General features: G+C 35.1%; 1 protein-coding gene across 2 annotated transcripts in view; it reads left to right on the top strand.

The window, feature by feature from the left end:
- Dach1 (dachshund family transcription factor 1) overlaps positions 1 to 19,094 on the top strand; it is a 383,574-nt gene that overhangs the window by 195,246 nt on the left and 169,234 nt on the right. For both annotated transcript variants that reach the window (XM_021181594.3, XM_021181596.3), the window contains exon 3: positions 6,762 to 6,923. In XM_021181594.3, coding sequence (XP_021037253.1) covers positions 6,762 to 6,923 — 162 coding nt within the window. The remainder of the gene's footprint in view (positions 1 to 6,761; positions 6,924 to 19,094) is intronic.

The raw sequence follows: 19,094 nt of genomic DNA, 5'->3' as shown, positions 1-19,094 counted from the left end.
TTATATTGCTCTGGTTGAAGTAATTTAATATTCCAGCTTTCTACTAATCTTCTAGTTCAACAGAAGTAGACAATAGCTTTCATAAATTAAAAATGCACTCTTCTAAACATGCTTATAAGATTAGAAAAAAAAAAACCAAGGCTGTAAACATTTATGACTGAAGCAAACTAGATTGTTCAAACCCTGCCATGATGCATCGCGTGTATCAATATGGCAGTGATATCAGTTAGAATGCAAACAAGCCTTTAAATGATGTGCCCCTTCATTTCAGCTGGAGAAGCTGCTTCACACCATCTGCCTATCAGATGGTTAGGAACCAGGACTGCGTATTAATGCCACATGTTCGATTTTCCTCCTCCTTGTAATGGTTAGATTCATATTGCTAATAGCTGTGCATGAGCACTGTCGAGGAAATTTCTGTGACGGTGGAGTGATGAGATATTTATAAGCCGCCTGTCTCCCTGAATAATCAGGGGGAAAGAATGCCAGACATAAATAACCTATCAATTCCAGAATATTAATAATAACTATGCTTGACCATAATTTCTTGCATGTTTAAACTTGTTTCTTCTGGGTTTTAGTAAGCAATCTAGACTAATAAATAGTGCGTTCTATGGAATATTTGAATACTTACCATCTCTTCAATGTAATACAACTTTTCAACCATTAGGGTTTGAAAAATGCACTTTATATGGAATTCAATGTAAAAGTAGACAGCATATCAAACATTTGGAAGTCATCTTGATGTCTTTGAAACCAAAGATCAAAGATTGGGCTTTTCAAGTTAATGAGCAAACAAACAGATCAGAGAAAGGATTTGACAGCAATATGTCTTCTTTATTGATATTTATAATCTACAGTTGTAATCTTCTACTTATAACTAAGGGCACTAACTTATTTAAAATAAATATAATTAGATACGTATTCTTTTTTTAAAAGGGTGATCAGGAGAGCTTAATGGCATTTGAAAGAATTTAAAGGCTATTTAACAAAAGTTGAAAGCAGAAAATAATGGCTTTCTTTGTAAAGTAAGAGGATGTAGTCACACAGTTACAATGCTTGCTTCCCTTCCATAAGTTAGACCCATGGTATTGCATTTGAAACAACAAGGGGCTTCATATCAAGACAGCACCCAGATTTTGGAATCAGTGATTACATGATAAAATTAAACCATGTGGATGGTCAAATCAAAACATGTGCTAAGGAAGCTAAACAGCTACATTCTAAGACCTTCGATAGTGGTTTAGCATGTTTATGGAATGGAATCAAGGAGTTAATTATTTCTTACTGTAAGAAGTCATTTTTCCATTCATTCATCTGCTCACCTTCTTTTCTGTCTTCTTATATTGATTATTTTCAGTGTAATCTTTATGCATTTCAACTGGTTCCTTTGCTCTGGCTCTTCTTTCTCCTTGTATAAATGGGTATATTGAGTTTATATTTCCATGCTGATTTTTAAACATTCACTTTTGAAGGTCATTGCAATAGCATTCCTCATGGTTAAGAAGCCTTCATTATAAAACAGAAACGGTGTGTAAATTTTAGGATAAATTTCTCACCTATTACTTTTACATGGAAATAAAACGTCTTATATTAAAGAAATCTTTTGACCCCTCCCGTTTTTTTTTTTTTCATGAGATACCAAATTGAGCAATTCTGAAAAGGAAAATTTGTTGCTTTGACTAGGAGTTGTTAAAAGCAGTGATAATGTGACATGGAAGACACTTTGGAGTGAGTCCTGAAATCAGGGGCAGCAGAAGTTTCATGAGTATGAGGCAGAGCAGAGCTAGGCTCTGTATAAATACCACTAGAGAGGAGATGAAGGAGAATGGTACATATTAAAGATTACTGATATTTCCCCCAGAGAATAATTATTTGCTTAATGAAAAATTTGTGTTCTCTTAGTGTCTGTATATCATCTGTCCAGGATCTTCTGGCTTTCATAGTCTCTGGTGAAAAGTCTGGTGTAATTCTGATAGGCCTGCCTTTATATGTTACTTGAGCTTTTTTCCTTACTGCTTTTAATAGTCTATCTTTATTTAGTGCATTTGTTGTTCGGATTATTATGTGTCAGGAGAAATTTCTTTTCTGGTCCAGTCTATTTGGAGTTCTATAGGCTTCTTGGATCATCTAGAGACTGCCATATCCAGGGATGCATCCCATAATCAGCCTCCAAACGCTGACACCATTGCATACACTAGCAAGATTTTGCTGATAGGACCCTGATATAGCTGTCTCTTGTGAGACTATGCCAGGGCCTAGCAAACACAGAAGTGGATGCTCACAGTCAGCTATTGGATAGATCACAGGGCCCCCAATGGAGGAGCTAGAGAAAGTACCCAAGGAGCTAAAGGGATCTGCAACCCTATAGGTGGAACAACATTATGAACTAACCAGTACCCCAGAGCTCTTGACTCTAGCTGCATATGTATCAAAAGATGGCCTAGTCAGCCACCACTGGAAAGAGAGGCCCATTGGACATGCAAACTTTATATGCCTCAGTACAGGGGAACGCCAGGGCCAAAAAGTGGGAGTGAGTGGGGGGGGAGGGTATGGGGGACTTTTGGGATAGAATTGGAAATGTAAATGAGGAAAATACCTAATACAAATATTAAAAAATACTATGTAGGAATAAAATAAATCCAGTAAAAAAAAATTGTCATGGTTTGAATTCTTGGTGTTCTGTAAATCATTTTTTTTTCTTGTCTTCTCTCTGTTTCTCTTTTTTTAAGGAAGTTAATTAGTGAACAACATATACAATACAGCCTCTATGTTAGGCTACAATGAGATTAAAACTATGCGTTCACTAGAGACAATAAGTTCAGAGGATTTAAGGATTACCTTGGAGACTTGAAAGGAAAGGGCCAGTGAAAGCCAAAGGGAAAGATAGCAAATGTAAGCGGCTGCCAAATGGCTTGTGATCTTCTCAAACCTTAGGCGCAAATTTCCTATGGAGAGTCGTGTTTTACATTAAATTAATGAGATTTACTATCCCCTGTGTATTCACATACAGTCTAACACAAATAAAAAATGTTCAGGTACTATTTAGAACATGGTCAGATTTACTGCTATGTTTTCTTGTGGCTATCCAAGTGATCAAGCTGGAGAATAGAATGACTTGAGCTTTCAGTAATAGGTTACAGAAAACACTGTGCTAACATTTGTGGTAAGAATACTAAGAATCTATCCATAGTCTCTTGACTTTATGACCTAAGGATGTAGCCATAATCCCTCCTCCTTTAAGCTACATCTGCTTCTCTCATTTATATATAATTTAAAAAGACATCAAAGGATTATGTTGCTCTTCCCCGATTCTATATGAAGACTGCTGGATGACAAGATGGTTTCTGTAGTAGTATTATAACTGTAATATGCAAGTACAGAGACTCAGACTTTCAACATCAGACCTCCTGAGTCAGACTTGTAGAGAGAGGTGATGTAGCTATGTGCTTCCTTTGGAAACTCCATGATTGTTCCTGACACATTCTTGGAAGGTAAATTCTTGTCCAAATGGGATGAGGCTTCTCCACAAAGTCAGACCATCATGTTTGAAAACTTAAGTGAGAGAATGTGATGTAATCCACTTGAGTAACTGAAATTTGGTTATGTTTTTGGGACACATAAGTTAATCTGTCACTGGGAATGTTTCCACATATATTGTCAGGGAAGTGTGCACTAAGAAGCCCAATGACCCTGTAAAGTGTAATATTTGGTTCTAACAGCAGACATGAGATGCTTTGATCATGCTTTCCCTTTCTATGGCCATCTTGAGTTCTATGTGAGTGAAAGAGTACAGGTTGGGAGAGTGACAGCTGTTGAGAATGTACAGTATGTAATGCTATATGTACATATTATGCTCACCTTTAAATATGTGCTCATTGCACCTTCAGCTATTATGTGTAATACAAATTGGACTCCATGGTTAATAAAACACAGAACAGTACACACAGAACAGTACACAAAGCTGGGTGGGTAGTGGAATAGGGGACGAGTCTGAAAATTTGGGTGAGAGGAATGAATAGGGATAAAACTCATTGTGTACTTTTAAAATTATTTTATAATTACATTATTTTCTCTTTCCTTTTCTTTCTCTAACCATCCGATATACCCTCCTTGTTCTTTTTTTAAATTCTTATCCTTTTTTTTATGAACTGATATTATATGCATATATATTCCTAAATACAACCTGCTCTATCTGTACAGTTCTATTCAAAAGTATGCCATTGCATAATGAATTGGTGTGCTCTTTTCTGAAAAGACTATTTAAAAGAAGGCATATCTGGACTTACGGAACATACAGTTTGCAATTGCAGCAGCAGTAGATGTGGACAAAAATGTTGAATTTAAGATATAGAAAATCAGATACAAGGAGGGTTCATAGAACCAAAAACTATAATTGTTTTATATATCAGGAATCAGAATGTTAAATTAAGTCAGTCAAATTATAGCACTTGTGTTCATAGGCAAGTGTGTATATGGTTGACTGTGACACATACACTTTTTAGAGTTCTATTAGAATTGTAAAACTTGAAAAAGGTATGAAACAAATTTGCAATAATAGAAAAGATAGTATTATTAGAAGTAGTTATGAAAGGAGTAGGCAAATATGAATAATCTAGAATATGGGCGTAGAAACCCATGTTTACTACTGAAAGGTAACACTTGGATCTTGCTTACAGAGGAACAAGCAACAGGCCTTGGCTGTAGTGAATAGAATATACTATTCTTTGTATAGATTTCTTACCTAATCATTATGTTTCTTTTTAGAGCTTTGTTTGGTTTTATACAAGATGAAACTATTCTCAAAACAATCCATTGGTTTTCCCAAGATCACTTCTCAAACAATTATGGATTGTGTTATTTGGAAGGTGTTGAGTATTATGTAATGGACTCTTGAATCTTTATTTTTGAATGCAATTACTAGTTTCTTCTTAGCATAAAGCCAAGCTTAAGAACTGAGAAGAGAGATACATTGGAGAAAGTCGACACCAGAAAATTGAAGAAAGGAAAAATGAGATGTTCCCCTTTGTTAAAAGGCAAAAAGCAAGGGAAAATATTTTTCTGGGAAACACACAGAGGATATAAAGGGAACAGGAAAGAAAATATTCTGAAACACCTTTGAAGGAAATGAGTAATCAAGGAGAAAAATTCAATCAGAGGAAGATGAGAGAATCTGTTCAGGTTGAGACTTGAAAGGCAGTGAATACTCATGCTAGACCCAAGATGGATTCTTTGAATTTAGATCAATGCCTTTTAAGGAATGGTTATGAGTTTTTCAAGCAAAGATCTCAGATCCTACTGACTTAGGATAAAAATGTTCAAGGCCCCTTTGCACTGATCTGAAGAGAAGGTGGAGTCTTCTATGCACCTATTCGCTAGCAAAGACTTCCACCGAGAAAAGACTTCCATGTAATTCTATGGGCAGCAGTGTTTCACTATGGTGACTATAAGTAGTGACTAGTGGGGAGGAAGAGGTGTGTTCATTCTCTTTACCAACTGGGAGTAGAAATAAATCATCCAGATAAATTCAGAAGGCATAAACACAGTGGTCAAAACTTCTAATGCAGCAGTGTGAGAAGTGTGCAGGGAAGCACACGATGTCTTTTCATAGATAGGTGATGTTCTATAACTAGCAGACATTATTCATGTTTCTCTTGGTGTGTCAATTTTGTCAGATAGTGGATGCCAGGCTTGAATGAATCAATTTGGTAAAAGTTGATATATTAAGAAGATAATAAATTTTCTGTTCAACATTATTGTTTTGCTACCTCTCGGATTGTACTACTGATCACTATAATTTACGTTCTGGTATTCCAAGTGTTGACCTCAAATTCTATTTTTGGATCATATCTATTATTAGATGCTGTTTCATAAATGACCAAAGCCTATCAAACAGGAAGAGACAGTGGTCAATCTAGGCCTAAATATAGCTTTTTAGACCTTGTGTTACAATGATCAGAATACACTCGTTTCACTGAAATCAGTAGTTATATATTGAATAAGTCGTAGCAGATTATTTGCAGAACTGCTTTTGTATTTTAATTTTTTACATCTTGAGCCATGCAGCTATATAACACTTAGCCATTGCTGTTAAATAGCTCAAAACTTCAGAAGAAAAACAAATGCATATGCAGTTATACACAGTACAATGCACTGGGTACCAATACAGAAATGTAAACATAGGCCTTATAGTTAGAGCAAGCAGGCACCGTCACAGCCCAGGATATGGAAGTTAAGACTCCAGAATATGAAAAGAATTTCACTAGAAAATGGGCAATCATAGAAGTGAGTTCAATTAAAAAAAAAAAAACATAGAAAGTTGATGCTGCAAGACCAGGTATGAGAACTGGTTTTGTGTTCAGAAAAGAAGGTGTGAAAACTTGGGTACCAGATGGAAGCTTTGCAGCTAATCTGCAGTTCCAACTTTCTGTCTCCTTCTGGGCACCTGTAGAGGATTTTCAGGAGAAAGTGGAATGTTCAGACTGTATCGACAAGTTCATCCAGCCCACGTGTATAATTGATCCCATGGAATATGTGTTACTTCTCTGCTCATAATCAAATCAAGAATTTGACAAACATCTATACCCATCTATATTAATGCTGCAATGGCTGATTTGGAGTAGAAATATATTATCAGTATTACATAAAGGAATCAGATCCTCTAATATTCATTCATTTGTATGTGTGTTATGGAAAGACTTGGACTATTACACACAAATGTCTGAATTTGAATTACTTTGCTTTTAATTTATTTTTTTAAGGTCTGACTGCAGCTGCTGCAGCTGCTGCAGCTGCTACCAATGCAGCTATTGCTGAAGCAATGAAGGTGAAAAAAATAAAATTAGAAGCTATGAGCAACTATCATGCCAGTAACAACCAACATGGAGCAGATTCTGAAAACGGGGACATGAATTCAAGTGTTGGTAAGTTTAATGTTTACCAGCTATTCACAGTCATATTTCCATAGAATTATTTTTCTCATTGATGAAATGAGTATTTAAGATCAAGAGAGGCGTATATTTTAAGGCTTTCTTTTGCCTCTCTAGTGTGTATACTATGGATCTCACAAAGTTATTTTAAACATAAGATCAATCTTACAACTATAATTTTATGCTACAGGTAGTGAATTGATACATTTCTTAATTCAAATAAGCTTTAAGAATCAAAAGTATAGATAATGTGAAAGAAATATGGAAATATGTGTGTGTTTACACATGTGTGTATCCAACCCTACCTGTCATTTTAAAAATTATTTATTGTCGAGTAAGAAATTTCATCCCCAAATAACAGAATTTATGCATTAGCTATTTGCTCTTCATATGGGGTGCCTTCAGGTCCCTTGTGGATGTCTGAAACAATGGATAATACATGTTATTATGTGTACCTTGCTCTCCTCATACATATAATACAATTTATTTACAGATTGCCATTTTAAAATATTTAAAACAGTAGGTAGTAACAAAATATGCCGTTTCAAAACGCTGTCCTAAGAGTTATAAGCTTTTACTTTTCTGGTGTATAATATAATTGACCCAAGCCAATGCAAAAATTATGCAAAACTTATAAATGATTACTTAAAAATATCAGTGAGGAACACTGTTTACCACAAGCAACAAAGACTACACAAAGATAAACTGTGGCAAGGGAGATTGTAAGTTGAAACTTTCCAATGTTGCCAGCAATGTGAATTATGTTTTTGTTATTCTTTCTATATACAACCATTACCAAGACATCTCCCATTTGAAAAGCACATTATAAACTTCTCATGATCATCTGGCTTCCCTTCTGTTTGCACTCACAATGAAACCAAATGAAACATTTTTACCTTACAGGATAATCACTTGGCTTGTGAAAGGCAGCTTTAAATGTGGGCTATTTAACTAATTTATTACTTTTTTGCAAATGAAATATTTGTAATCTGGGTTTCGGTGTTGCAAACATTTCATCCTGTTCCTATACTCTAATGTTTTCCTTAACACTACGGAACTGATGCTAAAAATATAACTTTGCAAGAGAAAAAAATCACATTTTGTAAAGAACACGCCTGTTATCCTCCTGTCCATCATGGCTCTAGGCAACACAGATGTTTACCACAATTCAATAAATTTCTCTTTTCCATGCAGTACTTTAAAATCGTTTCTTAAGTTAATCAATAGATCTCTGCTTCCCACCCATTGAGATGTAGTTACAGACATATGAAATATGAAGTTTAATAATTATCATTTCATTGCAATTGCTCATACACACATACTGGAAAAAAACACTAGGGTAGTAAGTGATTTAAAAAATATATATACATGCACACACAAACACACACACACACACACACACACACACACACAATTTCTTCCATGAATGTAAAGGGACACTTTTGACATACAAATGGGAAGAATAGGATTTCTCAGAAGAACCTCTTACGGGCAACTACAAATGGCTGGATCTTGAATTGAGAGTAGCTGGCGGTGGCTATTCTTAGGACAGTGAAAATATGGACGACCAGCGAAAGAGCTGGTGTCACCACAAACAACCTTAGGGATACACTAGTGGCACTACTTGGGATCCTAGAGAGATGGCTGAGGAAGCAGAGAACTGCTTAGCTCACAGTTGGTTCCTGTTGCTTTAGATTTTAAGTCAACTCAATAGTGAAGTAAAATGAAATAATTTTAACTGCTTTCTTTTAGGACTGTTAAGTGCTTTAGATAAAATTATCTTTTGTTTGACTGCTAAAATAGACCATCTTTCAGTACTTATAAAGATAAGTGATCAATGTTTACCTGGCAGAGAGATACCAAGGTCATAAAGGGTGGTTTTCCCAGGGTGAGACTAATTCAGTGAACTGTAACATTCGGGCCTCCATCATTCCCCAAATGAGGAAAACTTTTGTCTACATCATTTGTTGTAGTGGGGGGTTGTGTTCATGTCTTATCCCATAAGAAGAATTAGTCTACTCATCAATGAACAATTATAGTAATTTTTAAACTGGTACTTTGATTATTTCCAAAGTAGACTCACAATGCAAGTCATTCCTGATGGTAGATGCTTGAAGGCAGGATTAAGGGGAACAACACCTTTTAAAGTGACCTATTCAAAAGAAACAATGTCTTAATTCACCTGAGCAGCTGCAGAGCAGTTGGTTTTTAAGAAACCAATAGACAGAAGTAAAGAAGTAAATGACTTACAGTTAAGCATTAATGTGTGTTTCATTTTAGTATGTATTAACATTTACCCAGTGTCCAAATTATAGCTTCCTTTAATTATTTAGGTAGTTAACCTATTATCATGTCTTATAATACACACAAGTCAAATATCCCATTATATTTTAGTTGGGAAATTAACTTTTTCTATTAGTTGATAGTTCAGCTGTTATATCATAGCATGAATTGCCTTACATTCTTTTCAACCAAGAGGTGTGTTGATTTGTACCTTCTTAGAGAAGGTGCTACTTAGAGACATTTTTGCATCCATGAATTGTTAGACCCATCCCCCTCCAAGGGACATACATCATTTCTATTATGGACCACTTTATCTGATTTGTGGGGCACTACTTCTGTCCTCTTCATCCCATTCCTAACATGCTGTAATTGTCCAAGTATTTACAACTCCTATTGTCTTTCATCAAAACCTCCACTCTTGAATATTTATTTAGAAATCATAGACAGTGAGTTTGAAGTGGGCAGAGGGTGGCTGCAAACAGTGAAGGAACCCAGGGAAGGTCAGAGCAAAGTTTGCATAGAGCAAAGCAGTTGCTGAACTGAGCAGTTTTTGTGGCTCCAGGCATCTATGAAACCAATTCCTGCCTCTTTTAAGTGGTCAATAACAATTTGATTATGACTTTGAAAAGTTATGTAGGTATTCTGATCTTAAAAGTAGTAGAAGACAATTGGAAAATGACAGTGATAATTAAAATCTATGTATCCAGTGCTTAGCATGTTATTCATTGTGCCTGTTTCTCACATTATTTCAAGGTTGATATTACTTTTACTATTAAAGTCTCCTTAAGATTGCCATCTTAGAACTTTCTTCCTATTTTTATTGCCATCTACAACAGCTTCCTACTTTGAGTTCCTCTTTGCTTGGTTGTGTTACTTCTGAAGCCACAGAGCTGTGAGAAAACTTGGAAGCAGTTTTACATTGTACTTCGTTAAACTTTTGAGCTCAGCTCATTGTAAAAATATAAAGGTGATCTAATGCACTCCCAATCCACCAGGGCTGCATGCTAATGGGAAGGAAGGACTCCCCTGCAGCATTGAGAGGTGTCTAGGAAGAGGAATTGTCAAACTTAAATTCTGTAAAGGATCCCAAGACTCTTAAACTTGTGTTCCAGAACTCAAACTATTTGTTTTTGTGATTGCTCTTACTAATAAGCACTCTGCAGGAGTGACATCTTTCACAGAGGTCAAGTTTAGACTTGGTGTATTGCTACTATGTAGTCTTGCCCACACCCAGTGACATTTCTATTGTCAACTCATCATATTTCCTATGACTTTTGTTCACATTTTAGGCTTTCCTTTATAGGTGTATGTTTTCAGTTAGTTAATTGTAAATAAATTCCTATAGCTCAGGAAAATAAATTATGTTTCTGCTTGATTTGTCTTGGTGAGGCAACCACAAAATCATGTGAAAGATGACTTTCACTGATTCATAATAAGTTATGAATAATCCATAATGGCTAAAATCTATCCAGAAAAAAAGTATTTTAGAAATCTTTGATGTTGACAAATAATTACTTTGCATTCCAATTTTAGATGATAGCCTTGGGCCCGTTTCTTTCCAAGAGGATGATGAGTGTAGGAAGAGGTGAGGAACTCAGGATAGATCGGAGAGAGGCATCAGCTTGCTGAGTGAAATATATGGTCACATCACCCTTCTCTCTCATCCACAATCAATTGGATTCTTTTAGTTTAATATTTACTTGCTGAGATGAGACACTAGTCTGCATGGTGATAAACAGTCGGCTCCTGGCATCTGAAGGTGACCTGTCAGTTCATATGGACAAATCCCCTGCTTACTGAAATGTACAAAATAAATCATTAAAGCAGGCAGGTGCTCATTCCCAGATTTAAATCACCATAGATTTATGATTTGAATTAATGCTTCATTTGGCCATAGAAATAGATACTGAGACAAATGATATGCACTGCTTGGGGTTTCCATACTGTAGCCATCCTGATATTGATTACTGAGATGTCTTAGCAATCTCTTGTTTATATCAAGTACTATCTTGTGACAGGTTTGCTGATATGAGCTACGTTCCAGATAAGAAGGAAAAATGCCTTGGCTTCTTTTTAGTGGCAACACTCTCCACAGAATATAGGCCAGATAAATTACTATTTTTTCTTCTTTAACAACCGATCTGCATAACCAGCTTAAACATCCTGCTTTCAAATTGGAACTGGGATATTAGAAAGGGAAAATTTAAAACCATTGAACTCAAGGTCAATTTGACAGCATCCATAAGTTTTCTTTTTATCTGTTTATCTTTTCTTTTGGCATTACGCTCATCTTTGAGGATTGTAAATTAATCACAATTTGTTTAATCTAAATAAAGGACCCTTAATTTTACTTCTGGTTTTGAAATGCTTTCTAAATATTGACATAAAGCATCTCACAGAACATCTATGCTATCTAAATAAATACTTGCTAAACCTAGTGTCTTACCCCCTTTACTAAAAGAGCCATAAAATTCACCTTTAAAAAATACATGCATTAAATGTTATTCCAAAGTATGTGAGTCATAATTTACCAAGGGTCAAGAAAAGAATTCATTCTATCAACATTTTATTTAAGGAAAACACTATGTACACAGTTTAGAAAATTCACAGAGGATTCAAGAGGGACTTTTGCCAGTGGCTAATATCTGACTCATAGAACTGGTAAACAGCTATCAACAATAGTAGATTTCTGGCTTCATAGGAAATGAGTTCATATCTATTCAAAATGTGATCTCAAAACAGATGTCCCAAGAAAATCTCATTGTTTAAACTATAGTCATAACCCCCTAGCTGCTGTTATTACTTCAAGGAAGTGAAGTCATCTCACGACTTCAATACTTTGTCTTTCTGAACTCCGCGTAGCATATGGGCAGGCCTGTGCTAGTTCAGTAAATGGCAAAGCTGAACAAATGTCACTTGTATAAAATACTTGGTTTTTTTCAAATTGTTCTCCAATTTGACATAGTTAACAGGATGCAGGACTTTCAAGCAAAAGTAAGGGCATGAGTGAGTTGGGAATGCATTCTTCATTCTTTCTCCTGTGTTCTTTTCCTGTCCTGCCACCAACAAAACACATTTATTAAGAGGACAAAAAGGCCAAGCACAGTGGGAGACAAAATATATTCCCTAGTTGATCATTCCCTTACCTTGAAACAAGAAAAGTAACCTTAAAGGATAATCTTGCTGATATGGAATGATTTGCACACAAGTGACTTCCTGACTTCTAGGACAGAAGTTTATTTTGAGGGAAAAAGAATGATTTTATGATTTAAGAAAAAAAAAAAATCTTGGAGCACTCGAGACAGCAAATAAAAGGAAACTGAGAGCCAGGCCGCCATGCAGAGCTCTGCAGTTGCACATTGGATCCTGCCTTGGCAATGTTAATGAAGCTCAAATCCTTCCTATAATTAGATGAGGGAATTGCTTATATTTTCAAACAGATGATGCTGCTATAATGAAACGATTGACAGGGAATTTAAGAGTGTCTACAGTAGTCATTTGGTTTCTGTTATAAAAAAAAAGTTTAAAAAGAAGATTGGCTTTAGACATAGGTCCTAAGAGAGGTAGTAATTTACATACCATGCTATGACAGGTGTCTTCGCAGAGTAAGAAAGAGAATGGAAGACTAGAGCGATGATGGGCAGGTAGAGCAGGAATTTTGGGGAGGGGTGTCCTGTGCTTAGTCTGCTTAGGTTCTTTAAAAGGGGCCGAGACTCAAGAGATGGATCCGGATTGAGTGCACAGCTGTAACTGCTGATGAGCTAATTGCTCCTTATCTCTCAGCCCCATTCATCTTCATTTTTTACCAATTACTGAGAATTATCTGTGTTCTCAGTTGGATATGAGAGTTAATCCTTTTTGGTTAAGCTGGCAGTACTGTGAGCAGATTCCAAATCGGAGGGTGAAAAAGCCAGGAGCATGCTTGCTCTAAAAATGTCTCCAGTTCAATGACAGTATCACTGGTTCATAAGAAATTTGCTATTGTTTAACAGATTCAATGTGGATTTTCGACTTTCAACTTTCACATGGTTTCCTGATAATAATTGGAAAGAGGCTTCGTCTTCTCTGACGAGAAGGATCAAATGAGTGTGTCTAGTCAGGGTCTAGTACATATAATGGAAAAAGAAAAACCTACACTAAAAGTTTAAAATAGTTATGGCATTTAGAATGTAGGCCATTTTAGAACTGATGATTATCAATTTATATGTAAAACTTTTAACTCAGCTATTCCTGTTCGTACGTGGTCTCATACATGTTCAAGAAATGTTGCCCAACTAGAAGCCTTTCATAAATGTCACATTAGTGGACTAATGGAAAGCAACACAAGCAACTCTTAAAAGTGTAGTAACTGCCATGACTTGTGATTCAATTGATTGTGAACAGGCCATATGGTTAACATCATTCCCTATGCAAAGGATGTCTTCATATCCTGACATCTAATACAAAGTTACTCACCCCATCATTAAAAACAAAGAAAGGGATTAGGTTACTTTTTCATGAATTCTGATGCACTTATAAATATTTAATATCTCTAGCATTTCTCTTTACTAAATATCTTTTAGAAGATAATGTAAAGAGTATAATAAACAGCTCATTCAAATTGAAATTAGAAAAACAAACTTGATATGACATTAAAACCTCTTATATCGTATGACCAGGGAAAAGCTTTAAGATGTATTCACAAAATACATGGAAAACCATAGAAAATTTACCTTCTACTTGTAATTAAGCCAATAATTAATGCAGCTCCTTAAATAAGTTTTTGGTAATGCTGGATATCTTTGTAATAAGAAGGTTCACTCTGGCTCTTTACATTTTCTTGACTTTGAGGGCTCAGTAGGAGATATAATATAGAAAGGCATTCTTTCAAGTCGTTTTCAAACCGAATGAGAGAGAACCCAAGAGCAACTTATATGTCTCAACAAAGAAACTGATAAATAGAGTGCTAGGTATCTATTTAAAATGTTATTTAACCATTATCCATGATGGAGCACAGTTGACAATATTTACATTGACTGTGAGAATACGAAGGCAGACAATTTTCTTTGGTGCTGTGCATCTATTGTCTTAATGTATGGACGAGGCTGGACAAAAGTTTTTATAGTTTTACCATGGTAGGGAAATGTGGCTATTATAAAAAAAAATCTTTAAAATTAGCTTAGGTAAAGGTGGCACAGACACCATGAGCCAATCAGCATTGTTTATGCTTCTTACATCATTTGGGCAGGAGAGATAGCTTCATTATCTTTCATTATTGTTTCAAACATTGTTGGGTTTTTTTTGTTGTTGTTGTTGTTGTTAAATAATATAAGTATCTGTGTTCACAAGAGGTGACTGAAGGGAAACTTTCCTTCGGCATTAAGACACTTTTTCTTTTAATACTTAAAATAATTCCTATATCGCTTCTTAAATATTAATAAAATTAGACTATAATCAATCATTTGTACTACTTTTTTATATGAGTTGCTAAATATATTTTTGGTGTATATAAGCCAAAGAGTATTCTTATGCAATAAGTTTTTCCTATTTCTAGAAGACATTTACAATGTATATTGATAGTTTGAAAGTAGTAGACATTATGCAATGTTTTGCTTCAGTATCAATAATTTTTGTAAATAAGGATGGGGTATTAATAGAAACCTAACAATTGAAGTGAAGAATCAATTAAATGTTTTTTGACTGTATATCTTGCAAAAGCATGAAACAAATAATTTAGAATATATTCAGAAAAATGAGTTATAGGACAGTTTCCCTCACATTCCACCACATTCTACCATCACCCAAAGTAATATTCACAGGAAGGACTATTATCCCTGTAATACACTCTCATGATGGTTGTTCAAATACACTTTGTATAAAAAGTATCTCTGTATTTAAAGCATCTTTGTATAAAGATGTGCCAGGTTACACTCAATGTTTTTAAGATCAGGCAGTTCTTATTTGACTCAGTAACATGTTCCACTACTCACTTATTTTTACATTTAACTTATTATGATGAACAATGTGTATTTAAAATAAACCTTTTACCTTTTTGCTTTCTAAAAATATAATGTCCAATAATACCTATTTTTTAAATAGCTTCTAAAATTCTAGTGAATGTAATATCTGAGACAACCCTAGGACTTGCTTGACACTTTGTTTATGTGCACACAAGTTTAGCTTTTTTGCACCTGCCACCATACTTAGCATTTCACATTTTTATTGCTCTGATTCTTTTCTGAAGTGTTCAAGCGCTCCAAAATTGTACAAAGTCATTTGAGTGAACCATGAATTTTCAAACTGAATGCAAAGTAGTCTAACCAAAGGATTTGTAAATAACACAGTGCTTGACATAAATGCCTCAAACTGTCAGTTTACCTAAGATGAAATAATGTGGCAGACATACTTTTACATGCTCCGGATGGCACAGCCCCTCCCCTTCTCACAGACCTGGATAATTTGGAAAATAAGAAAGAATGGAGGATTTAAATATGGTTTTCTTTAACAGCAGGTCATAATGGAAACAGAGACCCTTATAATTCAGTGCTGAGAGAATTACCAGTTTGATAATGATTAGGAGTGTTGTTATTAAAACAGTATGTGCAGTTCATTTTCAACAGTTTTGAATTAGAGGCTGCACTAATGAAACGGATACGGTTTCCTTCACAAAGGGCAGATCTGTTAGTTAATATCGCTGCAGCAGTGCCGTGCAGACCATGCCTTTAGCTCTATTTGTATTTCACAGCATGATAAGCAAAGAGTGTTGATTTTCAAGGATCCTGCTGATGGAAGGTAATGGCATTATTACATCTTTATCTCAAAAGCAGAACTGAGTGGTAAATGATTTTTTTTCGGCATTGCACAAAAGATTTCTTGGTTAGAAAGCCTTTTTTTTATTATTTCTTTATGTCGTTTTAGTCTTGGAAATGATATGTTATTATTTAATGTCTGCACAGCAAGCTTGAAAGCACCTAATAGCGAATGGATTGGAAGTGAAGTACCTCCTGTTCTCAGATATGGATCTTCTCAGTCGCAGGCAGTACCAGCTGTCGTCCCAGCCACACTGCTGTGATTTAATTAGTCTGTTTATGTCCTTTCTAATAATATTTCCATCTCTATGAAAGGGCAAATGCGACAGGGACTTTTTTCCTTTCTAGTTCCGCAGACTGAAGAATGTGGCCTACATCTGATATGTGGAGACGCAGGATTGAATCTCCATCCCTGTCACTTCAAGCTGTTGATAAATCGGTCAGCCAAAAAGAATAGTCACTTCCTTGGGGTCATTTGTAGGCTGGTCCCTACTGTCTGCATAGGGACAAAGAAGGGGACAAATGTCTTTGAGTGCATACATTGTCACATATACCATACATTTTATATCTATGAATAATGACATTTATAAACTAAAGTTAGAATTCTTTATGATATATGTACTGAAATTTTATCAGTTTTGTCTATATCTTCATAGCATGTTTTAATAATATTTCTCTTGATTCTTACATGAAAAATGCAACAATTTAGGATTTCTCAGAAAGTTTTTAATCTTGCTAGATAGAAATTTGGAGTGATGTAATGCATTTTAAATTATCTGTATGACCAAAGGTCTTGGATCTGTGGGTAAAGCAGTCTCATAAGTTATTGTATTTTAGATTTTCAAAGGAAAAATATTGGTACATGATTTTCAGGAACTAGTTAATTATTTTATAATAAGTTTTCTAGAAGATATATTTAACTTAAACACATAGATTACATTCCAAACAACTATCCACATACCTTAGTTAAGTACATATAAACTGACGAGCAAGTGTGAAGGCAATGTAGGTTATTTATTGTAAAGTGCAGATTGGTAATTCCCAGACACTATAATATTTAAGTAATTCATGTCATTTCAAAACTCTGGACTTAGGAATATTTTTGCTTATCCTACTGCCCCAGGGTTCTGTGAGCACGTGACATTTCAGAAGATAAACCTGGGAGAAAAATAGGGTTTTGAAACTAATTTGTCCTTAATTTCACTTATTTTTTTTACTTCAGAAAGAGTCTCTAGCAACGTACAGTAATGGATTCTGTCTCTTTTGGGAAAAATAGATGGATTTCTTTACACCTCACCCCATTTATAAATTCTACAACTATGTTACAATTTTTACTAGATGATTTAGCTAGAGTTTTTCCTCTACTTTTGTCATTTTTACTTTAGTTTTACTCCCTCACATGCATTTTTGAGAGGCATCTAAAAGTCCATGATTTACTACATGACAGAAGCTCAAAGTTTCATATCTGTGCAAATGGAAAGGTTAGACATCCTGATGTGGTCAAAGTGCTTAGTTCTTTGATAAACAATGTTCTGTGACAATCTAACCTTCATCCACCTAGAGTTACTAGTGGTAAGGCACACTCTTGATTATTTTCTCCTTGTCTTCTTTCATGCATCTGCCACGGTGTAAACTGCACCTACAGCAAAGGGAAAGCTAGCTCTAGAATAGTTTTAAATACATTTAAATACATGTATTAATCAGAGCATTTCGTGGGAAGATTTCCTATCTCTGCTTATGTACGTTGGTATTATTTCATATCATTTACATGCTTTTTCATCATACTATAACTCATCAAATTGCTAAATAGATATGTGAAAACACCATGCAATCATGTGCTTGCATATATATGCACACATACATCAACACACATACACATGCACATTCCACACCACACACACACACACACACACACACACACACACACACACACACAATTTATCACTACATTAAGCTCCTGAATGTCTCTTTTCAAAGTATTACAAGCATAAATTCTATTTACAGACCCTTTTCTTTTGAAATTTGGTTTCTTTAATTATATTGTTTTAGAGGAAATGAAATCCTCAAGAGGCACAAATTTGGCAGTGGCTTTTCCCTCTTTCCGTATGTTTCCTATATTGTCTGTACTAAGCATAGATGATTAAGCTGTCCTGACACGAACCATTTTGCTGCTTTGAAGAACCTCACCACGGAGCATTTGATGGTATTTTTTATTAATTGGATAAATGAATTGTGAGCTGTGTGGTTGCGTGATGATGCACTCATTTAGTTGTTGCTTTTTGCCTTCCTAATCTCTGTCATATTGGATTTATAAATGGAACAGAGTGACCTTTGGAACAGTGATGGAAATGAAGAGATAAACACAACTTGAAAGGACAAACCAATTAATATCAATGTGTTTGCTGCACATCCAAGAGGAATTTTAATCCTCTGCTCTCCATGATAAATTTGTGGTTCATTTGTTGAGTAAGAGAACACAGTTTTAGAAATTTACACATTTTCACTCTTGTCTCTTATAAAAGTGCTAAGATTTTTTTTGAACACATAAAACACAATATTAGATTACTTTTAGGAAACAAAACCTTGATACACCTTTCGGGAGTTTGATGACATCTCTCTTTAAACAAATATATGTTAGCATTGTATCTGCACATGCGCCAACACAAATGTATCAAAGATATTAACATGCACATATCTGACATTATAAAGAAAACACTGTGTCCTTGGTTATATTCACTCCTTGAATACACCACTTGTTTGTAAATTTAGACTCATGTGCAACCTCATGGCATAGCTCATACAATATGAATGAAATTGCCTGATTCAGGGAAGTTATACAAATCATTTATTACTTTAAACTGCCATGAACTACAATGTAATTTTTAATTTTTTCCCCAAATCAGCAAGTTTACTCAAGTATGCTATGAAAATGAATCCTGAGCAACCCTTCCTGTGTGCTTTCCTGTTGGCCCTCCCAGTTTTTCTTTTTACCTAACTGAACATAGTTTCTTAAAACAAAGAGCCCATCCCACTATGGAGTTAGCTTCAGCAACCTTGCACATTGTATTCCCTTTAATAGTTTACGTATAGGATC

This window comes from Mus caroli, unplaced genomic scaffold (genome assembly GCF_978045245.1).
Source record: "Mus caroli unplaced genomic scaffold, Mus_caroli_1 scaffold_12, whole genome shotgun sequence".
Classification (NCBI taxonomy): Eukaryota; Metazoa; Chordata; class Mammalia; order Rodentia; family Muridae; genus Mus; species Mus caroli.
This window is presented reverse-complemented; position numbering and strand designations above follow the sequence as displayed.